General features: G+C 39.9%; 1 protein-coding gene across 11 annotated transcripts in view; it reads right to left on the reverse strand.

Moving 5' to 3' along the window:
• ANKS1B (ankyrin repeat and sterile alpha motif domain containing 1B) overlaps nt 1-11,253 on the reverse strand; it is an 895,734-nt gene that overhangs the window by 57,649 nt on the left and 826,832 nt on the right. For all 11 annotated transcript variants that reach the window (XM_007467172.1, XM_007467174.1, XM_007467175.1 and 8 more), the window contains one exon: nt 10,211-10,282. In XM_007467172.1, the coding sequence (XP_007467234.1) occupies nt 10,211-10,282 (72 nt within the window). The remainder of the gene's footprint in view (nt 1-10,210; nt 10,283-11,253) is intronic.

The following is an 11,253-nucleotide window of genomic DNA, read 5'->3' on the forward strand; positions in this document are numbered from 1 at the left end:
GCATGTGGGATCCTCCCGGACCGGGGCACGAACCTGCGTCCCCTGCATCGGCAGGCAGACTCTCAACCACTGCGCCACCAGTGAAGCCCCATAACTATTAATTTTGCCATATAATATTTTCCTTAGTTTCAACACTTAATTATTATATTCAGTTTCAGCAAGTAAATTAAAATAGGATCGAACAATTATGTTTGGTAGCCTCAAGTGACTTTCAAATGATTAAAAAAAATACACCAAACAAGCAATATTGTGGTGATTTTGTATGTAGCAAAACCAGCTACACTGCGGGGATTATTAAGAGAGAAAAAACAGACCACAAATCAGCCATTTAACATGAACTCTTACCCTTTGGAGCTCAGTTTCAAGGTCACTTTCTGGGGAAAGCTCAGTTTCAAAGTCACTTTCTGGCCTCCCAGCTGACGGGACGGCTTTCCTTTTGCTCCCCCGCCTGCTCTGTGAGCCTCTGCCGTCCCTCGGCGTCCGCTGCTCTGGGGTGGGGCTGTCTGCTCCCCTCATACACCTGAGGATGGCCCACACCTTTCTCGATTTGTCTCTCTTATAATGACTAGCACATGGTCTCAGGTGAACCCTATGAAGTTGTCATTTTTTTAAGGGTCAAAAATGGCTAAATATCAGCAATTTCATAGGGTTTGATCTAAAAGCTGCTGAAATCCATGATTGTTAAAGGAATGAGCAAATGAATTCATGTACAGCAACGAGGAAGAAGCCAGTTTTATAAAGAAGAACCACTGTCCCAGCCTCTCGACACACCGAGAACTCAGGAGACTTTTCAGAGAGCCGAGGTACTCAGAGCCGGGCATGGAGGCCTTTGAAGAACTTGGAGAACCATGGATGTGACTAGAGATGCACCAAGAGATTCCTATGGCGTGGCAAACGTGTCACAGATCTTGTGAAGTTCAGCTTCAAGGAGGGAAGGGTTAGGACTTCATTTTGGCAACAGAAAATTGGCTCAAACTGCAAGCAGTGAGATGAGAAGACTTCTTGAGAGGACAGAATGATTATTAGGGACAGCTGGGAAGTTTCTCCATCTGGTCTTTAATAATAGTTTCCCTCATCCATCCCTAATGACTTAGGGGTAAGTCTCATTTGGCTGGAAAATGAGGGTAAATGACCTCTCAAGGGCTTTTCTGGTCACAAGGGCTCTGACCCAAAGGCTGGGCGAATACAGAGCCTAAGTAAGGCCACGTGACAAGAACAGACAGTGGGCAAGCAGCAGCCATTCAAACTCCTCCTCCGGCATAAGACTCGGCTATTGTACTGCGGAGTAACTCACACACCCTGGCCAGGTCTGCACGGCACAAAGCAATGCCCTCTATCTCTATTCCTCTGGCCCTGGCTGGTATCCAGGCACTGTGGCAGACTGTTCCACCAGGATAGCCTATCTACACAGCAGCCTTACTGGAATGCCCAGTGGACCAAGGCGGTGGTTCTCAAACTTTCGAGAGCATTCAAATAACATGGAGTGCTTGATAAATAACAGACTGTTGGGTGCCACCCCTAGAGTTTCTGATTCAGTAAGCGCTACACACTGAATGTCTGCATCCCCCCAAAGTTCATTTGTTGAACCCTAACGCCCAATGTGATGGTATTAGGAGGTGGGGCCTTTGCGAGGTGCTTAGGTCATGAGGGTGGAGCCCTCATGAATGGGATTATGTGTTTATAAAAGAGGCCTGAAAGAGCTCACTTGACCCCTCTGCCAGGAGGGCATGGTGAAAAGACGGCCATCTGTGAACCAGGAAAAGTGCCCTCGCCAGATACCAAATCTTGCCAGTGCCTTGATTTTGGACTTCCCAGCCTCCAGAACTATGAGAAATAAATTTCTCCCAGTATACGGTATTTTTGTTCCAGCAGCCCAGACAGACTGAGACAGTAAGTCTGTGGTAGGGCCTAAGATTTTGCATTTCTAACAAGTTCCCAGATGCTGCTGATGCTGCCAGCCTGGGGACCACACTTTGAGAACTTCTGCTCTAAAGATGCAGTTGATCAATTTGATTGAAAGTCACTGTCAGAACTGTTCTCTGCTGCCATACATATAGACTCAGTTGTACTGCATCTTAACATTAATTCAGAGAGACATTAATTTATCAAAACACACTATGCTCCACTTGACAAGTGATTTCCAAAAATCCTTAGTTAGCAGTTAGCTGCAGCTCTTGGTCTTCAGAGCAATTAACAAGTAGTATTTAATTCACCCTTGGTTCCTCGGGGACTGTGAAAGTATAAAACATTCTGCACATAAAATAAAGTGTTTGGGTCCTGAAGACAGATTCTAGAGTTATGTCTAGAATAGATGTTGACCAGATAGAGCTGATAAGCCCAGAGGTCATGCTGGAGATGTATGTTTTCTCGTAAAAGTTCCCCAGTTCATCCTCAACTAGGAATACATCCAAGATATTAAGTTATGCCCCTAATAGGTGCGACAAGCAGACATCAATGCGTCTTCTTGGACTGCTTCTGGGAGTATAAATTGGAACAACGTTTTTGTAAGGCAGTTGGGCAATACTTACCCAGAGTTTCAAGATGTGTATACTCTTTGACCCAGTCATTCTACATTTAGTGGCTTATTCTAAAGACATAATCAGACCAGCTGCAAAAGACTGAGGTATAGGGATGTTACCCAAAGTATTGGTTATAAGTGGAAACAATTGAAAATGACCTAATGACCAAAAAGGGGAACTGGTTAAATAAGTTTGGTTCAGTTATGGATTGGAATATTGTTCAACCAGCACAAATAATATTGGGGATGAACAGTTATTGGAATAAAAATGTTTCAAAATATATTGTATTTAAAAATAGATTATAAACAGGCTCAGACTATTTCCATTTTCTGTAGAAGAGTGATGCCTGTAAATGCATAAGTCATCAGTCTGGAGGATTATGTACAAACGAGGTGTTAACAGAGGGGTGTTTACCACTTCTGGGTGGTAAAACTACAGTTGTTTTTATTTCTCTTTTCTATATCCCTATTTGAAAGTTGAATAATAATGAATGTGTATTGCTTTTGTAAGAAGCAAACGTAAAGTTTTAAAAATTTAAGATTTTTTAAGTTAGAAAAGTCAACTGTAAACATGGGCAAAAACACACGGACTTTTTCAGTCTATCACATTTAAGTACAGCTTCAGGGCGTGCGCGTGCACGTGTGTGTGTGTGTGTGTGTGTGTGTGTGTGTGTGGTGTCATCCTGAATTTATGAAGGGACCCAATGATAAGCTCCTTCCTCCAGGGCCTCCTCTACTCACTACAGTAAGAGCACAGGAGGGTATGTTTGGATTCCTGTCTTAGCTCCACCCTTTTCAAACTACATGGCTAGGTATTTTAACCTCCCTTTGTCTTAGTTACTTCATCTGTAAAATGGGTATGTTAATATAGCATCTCCTTTGTGGAGCTGTTGTGAGATGACATAATTCTGTGCCTAGCATGTAGTGAACATCAATAGATTTGGGCTGTTACTGTTATTCTGAGGATTAATGCTTTCGCTTAGCTTTTCAAAGCACAGCACCCCACTGGCAAAGGAGGGCAGATGTAAAATCAAAATCTGTCAGCGTAACTAAATAATCTCTGCGGAACATACTCGGACTGCAGTGAAATGGTGGTTGCAACAGTGAATGTTCAGCAGAACAATAGATCTGAACCAAAAACAACTGACTCACTATGTTTAGAAAGAGAGCTTCAGACAAGTGGAAATTAAAGACAGAAGAGGCGCATGACATCTTTCAGTGATGTGGAGCAGTGAGGGGGTTACATGGGAGAAAAGCTAGTAACGAGAGTAATAAAAACAAAAATAAAAAGTAAAGAGAACTGGGGTATGAAGATGATATGGGATAAGGTGATTGGGACCGTTTGGTGTTCCACTGGGTAGACTCCTACGAAAATACAATACTCACGAAGCAAAAAGTACACACGAGCAGAGCACAGTGACAGGGTTTAGAAGGGCAGCTGTTTCGTTGTGTGTATTGCTATCTCAGTACACACACACAGACACACACGCCACATTCAAGGGCTTAGACCTGTGTTTACCTGCCTCGTGCAGTACTTTTGAGAGAGTGAAAGATAAAACTTGATTCCTCCCTGAAACTTGGGCAACAGAAACTTTTAAAAAACAGTTGTTTTTAGTTTTTTTTTCCCAGCCTGGTTCCTAAGAAGTAGTCCCTGAAATTATTTCTGAAAATGACAGTTCCTCAGAGAAGGGATCTGTATGAGGACAGAAGGACTAAACATGACTTCAGTGTGAGCCTCTCCTAAGGAAAGAGGCCTCTTAATTGAACATTTCCACCTGATTCTAAAATCTACCTTTTTTCAAGCTTTCCAATCCATTCTCTGCCATTAATTTCTTTCCTTGCAAACACAGAAAAAAGATGGTCTTCACACGTCAACCAAGGCACGGATGATTATTTGGAAATCTATATTAAAATTCAACTTTAGAATTGTTTCCAGATTAAAAGTTTAAAAATCATATAAAGTTAAAGGGAACAGACTCAACAAGAAGTCTGAACCACGGTGAAACTGTCTAAGCCCTTTGGGAAATAGAGGTTCCCAAACCGCAGTACACTGGAAAATCTGCTTATTCCTGACTTAAACATAATTTTAAAATATTTCCTTTCTTACATCAGAAAGGCTGATTTCTACCTTATTATAGTTAAGAACGGATATTTTTCTTTTGTTTTCTTTTTTTAGGGAAATGTCCTTGAACGCAAACACCTGTGACACCTGTGAACATTTCTAACCGTCAACTATGGGATTAGGGGAAAGTCAGACTTCAGAGTATTAAATTGAATAGAATGGCCTACCTCTTACAGTAGCAGATGTTTCCTTATGGTACATTTAATGAGGGGAGTGAGAGAGTGCTATATATTAGTGATAAATATTACCTGGGGCAAAACTCAGGGTTAGGGGATGGGGTATGAGTAAGTCTAGGGAGGCAAAATGGAATAGTAGGACCTCCTGTTGCCAGAACAAATCCCTTACTTCACCAAACACTGTACCTCTTAGAATCTTGAAGTGGGAACTAATCATGCCAAAGAGAACTGAAAGGCCCAAGCAATCCATTTATTGCTTTGTAAAGTTCAGTCCTGTGGACACATTAGTTAAAAGAAGCAACTCCCAACAGAATTAGGAACAAATTACCTCCCCTAAATATGAAATGCAAAATTACATATAACGTCGTATCTACAGTGTTCCTTCATTTTTTTTCTTGCTTTTGGCAATGACCTTTAAAAATTGGAAAGAAGAGTGCAGGGTCCCTAAGTTTCTGAATACTCTCATAGATACTGTATACATAGAAAACCAGGGTAAGGACCCCATCAGAGGTGGGGAAAAACAAATGAAATAATCCAAAGCAAATCTATGCATCAATTTACTTGTTTTTCCAACGTTTGGAGGAAGAGGTCACGTGTTGTAAGATTTTACTGAGCTAGACCCTTCACAGGCATTACTTTATGGAGCCATCACAGCTAATTCGTAAGGTAGCTATTATACAGCAGACCCTGGGGACACAGCACACACGGTTCCTGCCTTCTAAGGGGCACAGGGCAGGTGTGACCAGACGTCACACAGTGTTATGTGAGGTGTGACAGAGGGAAGGTTCCATGCTCTGTGGGGAATATGTTAGGGGAGGATCGTGTTCAGGACCGTAGAGCTAGGATTCCTCTCAGGAACCCTTTTAGAAAGGAAGACTCTGCCTCTGAGCCCAAATCTAGCTGGAAAACCCAACCAGGAACATAAAGGCAGCACGAAATGAATGTGTTCAGATTAAACGGGTATCTGTCACAACTCCTCACATATTATTAACAAGTTTAAAATTTTTAATTTTAAATAGACATGTCTGTAAAGCTGTCATGGGAAAGGAAATAAGCAGCCCAGTTGTACCACTAAGGTGCAAAATAATTCATAGAAATTATCCTTCCTAAAAGTATGCCTCAGTGTCGAGACATGGATAGTCTCGTAGGCTTTTATTAAAAACAAAACAAAACAAAACAACAAAACTCTAAAAGATAAGGCAAAAACTGCAATTTTACTTACAACATGATCAGGGTTTCTTGCAAGTTTCTATTGATTCTTTTTCACTAAACACAATTCAGAAGATAATTCTTCCAGGGATGGGGGGAATCTTACAATGAAAACCTGCATAAAAGTGTTTACAGTGGCTCTATTCATAACTGCCAAAACTTGGAAACAACCAGGATGGCCTTCAATAGGTGGATGGATAAACAAACTGTGGTACACCCATACAATGGAATATTACTCAGTGATAAAAAGAAGTGAGCTATCAAGCCACAAAAGACACAGAGGAACCTTAAATGCATTCTGCTAAGTGAAAGAAGCCAGTCTGAAAAGGCTACATACTGTATGATTCCAACTACATGACATTCTGGGAAAGACAAAACTGTGGATGTAACAAGAAGGTCAGTGTTGTCAGGCGTTATGGTAGCAGCAGAGAGAAGGGGTGAGTAGGTGGAGCACAGGGGATTTTTAGGCTGTGAAACTATTCTGTACGGTACCGTAATGGTGGACACATGACATTATGCACTTGTCAGAACCCAAAACACTGTATGACACAAAGAACGAATGCTAATGTAAACCATGGACTTTAGTTACTAATAATATATCAATATTGGTTCATAACTGTGACAAATGTACCGCACTAATGCAAGACGTTAGTAATAGGGGAGACTGTGAGGGTGGTGCTGATGGAGGGACCTTTCTGTGCTTTATGCCCAATTTTCTTGTGAACCCAAAACTTCTCTAAAAGTTAAGTCTACTAATTAAAAAATCTTAAGACAGTTTGAAGAGGAAAGAGACTGGTTAACCTGAACAAACAAAGAGAGAAGTGATTCCATATTGTAGAATGATATGAATTACTATCATCTCACACATGTCTGTTAGTTATGGTGTATTTTTAATTGAAATAATAGGTGTATAACAGAACACCAGGAGAGTAGTGTAGAATTATCTTTATTTCAGAACTGATGGGACCTTAGAGATGAATAAACAGGTTTAGATAAACTCAGAAAATAACCAATCATGACTATGTGAGAAAGGGAAAACTGTGTTAGGTTTCTGCTGGGGCAAACTGAATGTGTTAAAGTAAGTGTTATGGAAAAAAACATTTATAGTTGCTAAGGATGCAAAAAAAAATCTCCTGAAACTTTAACTTACGTTAGTACATTGGAATGTAGCCCAAATTACTACATACGTTTATACCTAAATGGTTTAATTTAGGTGGTACTAATCTTACACACTCTTTGAGGGTTCCTAAAGTTATTTCTTCATCAACATAAATGATCCACCTTTTCAGCTATTTTAAAACTCAGGACAATAAACATTCCACCGGCACATGTGAGAGGTGGTACAGCCTGGGGATTCGAGTATGGGTGGTGGAGTTAGACTGCCTGGGTTCAAATCGTGGTTCCACTACTCACTGGCTGGGTGACCTTGGGCAAGTGACTTAACCTTCCTTGGCCTTTGTCTCCCCATGTGGAAAGTGGGGACAATAGCAATACTTATCTCATGATTAAATGAATTAATGGACATTTCACTTGTGCAGGGCCTGGCCCACAGCTCTCAAGTGTTAACTGTTACTAATCCCAATAAACTGATTTTAGGAGACCACGCCTGATGGCAACATGAACACACCTCTATGGTGATACTTCTGCTACTCCTAGAATTACTGTTAACATGTTGGCCTCCTCCACTGAATCGTACTCAGTGACAGCAGGAGCCGAATTGTAGTCATCTTTGTTAACAAAACACGTTTAAGGAAACAGTTCCCAGAATAAGGAACTACGCTGATTTACTTCTTACTGGGAAAGAAATTTTAATTTCAGCTAAAATTCATACTGTTGAATTGAAAACTTTTTTTTTTCAATTGAATTGAAAGAGGAAACAAGGTAAAGGTTTAGCGCACCGTACTTTGGCCCAGTGACATTACGGTATATCAATTTTATGATTATCTGTGCCCTAAAGTATTTCCCCTGGGGAGATTGGATTACACTGGGCCTTTTGGCTGAAATGCAACCATGTTGAAAAGAGAGAAAACAGCAACTGGAGGTTCAAACTGAACATTAACTGCAAGTTGGGATCCACACCATTTTTAGTTGGCGAGAGCTCTAATTCACAATTCAATAGTTCCAGATAACAGATCAAATCTGCGCTTCTGGTTTTGAAAGGCTCTGGTGAACCCAGTGAGTGCAACTTCAGCTACTGTATCAAAGACTGATGTTTATTTAATCAAGATGGGAAATAAGAGTTTATGATATCCTAAGAAGCAATAAAGTTCTTATCTTCATGTAAACTACCCAAAATAAATACCAAGGGCAGCAAACTGGAAAAACACCCCAAAGTACAGAAGACTGGCTTCTAAATAGATGGCCTTTTCATTTTAAGCAACAGACAAGTATTTAACTAAATTATTCTCCACTGAGACTATTAAAATGGTTTTACTATTGCTATCCAAATGGAATTTCAGATCCACTTAATTTCAAGAAATTGACTGAAATTCAAATCACAGATTTGGTGTATTTTAAATGGTGCTATGTGCTCTATGTGCTATTTGTGCTCATTACCACATCGAAGTGGCTGGACTCAGATGTATTAAGTCAGAGATGCCAAATTAATTTCTTAGACATCTTCATAAATAGCTCTAAAATTATGAGGCTTAATGATTGAAAACCTTTCCCATTTCTTATTGTTCACTGGTGACATAATTTAGATCAGATAGATATTTAGTATACAAGATTCCCAGAATTATAAAACCAGGAAGAACCCTAATGGGCATCCAGTCCAATGTCCTTACTTTCTAAGAAAATGAGGCCCAGAAGAAGCAGATGAATGTAGTAGTTAAAAGCTTGGGATCTGGAGTCAGACAGACCCAGTCCCAGATTGGCAAGTTATTCACTGCTGGACCTTGAGAAAGTTATTTAAGCCCTCTAAACCTCAGTTTCTCCATCTGCAAAATGGGATCAACAACTGTACTAATCTTTATAGCTTTGTAGTAAAGACTGGATGAGCTGAACACTCAAAGTATTCAGCACAGAAGATTGGCACACTGTAACTACTCAGTAAATGCTACCAGTTATTATTATGATGACTAAAAACTGACTCCTAAGGCAAGTAAGCAGCAACAGAACTAGAACTTGTGCTGCTGCACGCGTCACAGTGTTTTTCATCTGAACAGTACCTGGGATAAAGATTCACTGGTCCTGACAATTTAACTATAACTACATCAAATAGAAGGACAACTGTTTCAGTTTTCCTGCTACTGAAATTATCAAAATATTAAAATGACGATTACATCCTGAGGTGTCAAATTCATGAAGATTCACATGTACTGAGCTTTTCATGAGTAATGGACATTACATGTTTACCTTTGTAACTGTTAAATTATATGCTTTTAAGTATTTCCCGTCAAAAGCTGCTCATATAAAATAAATGACAAAAGTTAGGGTTCACTTGCTAATGATCTTAAATTTGACCCTGATTAGTTGCTATATGGACTAAGTCCGATATTCTTAATTTGTATCATCAGTCAGATATCACCATATCCTCTACACATGTGCTATGGAGGAAGAAGAATAAGGACACATGAAAGAAAAAGGTCACATGCATCTGCAGTGTGGGTGAGAATCGGTTTGGCTAATACAGACTCCTCAGAACCCAGCGGCCACCAATCACAGACATTTGGAATTGCCATTTCTGTCAACATTGTGTCCTTATACGATTCAGCTCAGAGTTGAATGTTTTTCTTACATTAAAAGATGAATAATTAAGAAGGGTCATAAGGAATATGAGCTTTTTATAATATGCTCTCAATATTCTGCATTTGTTAATTTTTAGTTAGTTGGCAGTCTTTTCAATAAATATTCTCAGACTGTCAAGTGGGTGCTTAAAACATTTTCTTGTAGTAAACTAAAGGTCATTTTTCTCCTAATCTGGAGAATGATCAATGTATATAAAATTACTTTAAATCTTTAAAAATAAGAGTAACTGAATTAAATAGACATCAGCTCAAACTACAGTGACATAAGCTCAAATATAAAAACATGAAAAAAACCCAAACACCTTTTTATGTAACACAAATGTGATTCAGCAGACCAACAGATGAAGAAAATAGTAATTTGAAAAGTGGCAATCTGTATCCACAGCCAGTATTTAGTATTTCAGCGACTAGAAATAAAATGGTTTGGCAAACTTACCCGCATTTTTGCACAAGCATCTTGGGTTGATTCTGTCCCCCTGAGCTCTTTTATCAGCATAGAACCTAAATACTGAAATACAAAAAAATTTAACGATTTATGAAAAACAGAATATAAATATGAGTAGCAATTTAAAAGCAGACTGCAGAAGTACCACTGGCCAGGTTTCCTGGCTGTAGGCTGCTGCATAACTTTTAAAAACTAACGGTAACTAATTCTAACAAATAAATGCACGTATAGAGAGAATGCAGCAGAATTAAGCACAGTTCTGAAAGCTGTAAATTGCTCTTTATAATAAAACTGTAGCAGTTTCTAAAGACGCCATCTTTCAGATCATATTTAACTGCAAAACGGGGGCATCTAAAAATGTTTTCCCTTGTTTTTTGAGGCAGCTATGTCTGCAAAAATAAATCACATCACTATCTATGTAATTACAGGGTTGTATGAGACAGCTGAGAAGCTAAGCAACATGCACCCCATTTGGACTTAGTTGGCTGCATAGGTAATTAACGTTAGGCTGTTCTGAGGCAGAGATGCAGTTTTGGACCTTTTTCATTCACAGCTGTGTGCCCTGTGGCTGATCCACTTGAGAACAGGCTGGGAGCGTGCGGGGAGGGGGAATGTCATTCACAGTTGTTCCACAGCCCAGAGAGCTGAGTCTTTGGTGCAAACTGACACTGGAGGGGCTGAATGGGGCAGAAGGATGAGAATGTCTCCTCCCAGGAATGACCAACCACTTTGCTGTTAGGTGATCGGCTCCAATACTGCCTCGGTACAAATCGTCACGCATGCTTCAAATTCTGGTTGGGGGGCAAATAGTTTTTAGCAAAATGTCTATTTTGTCTTTCTATCAGTTGACTCCCCTTCAACCGTTTGAAGCTTCAACGGGGCTCTTTCCATTTATCATTTTTCTCTAATTCCCTTCAAAAATAGAAAGAGCTCTATATGTCTTTTTTTAAAAGAGTGCATTAAAATAATTATTTTCCGGGCTTCCCTGGTGGCGCAGTGCTTGAGAGTCCGCCTGCCGATGCAGGAGACGCGGG

Source organism: Lipotes vexillifer, unplaced genomic scaffold (genome assembly GCF_000442215.2).
Source record: "Lipotes vexillifer unplaced genomic scaffold, Lipotes_vexillifer_v1.1 scaffold237, whole genome shotgun sequence".
Taxonomy (NCBI): domain Eukaryota; kingdom Metazoa; phylum Chordata; class Mammalia; order Artiodactyla; family Lipotidae; genus Lipotes; species Lipotes vexillifer.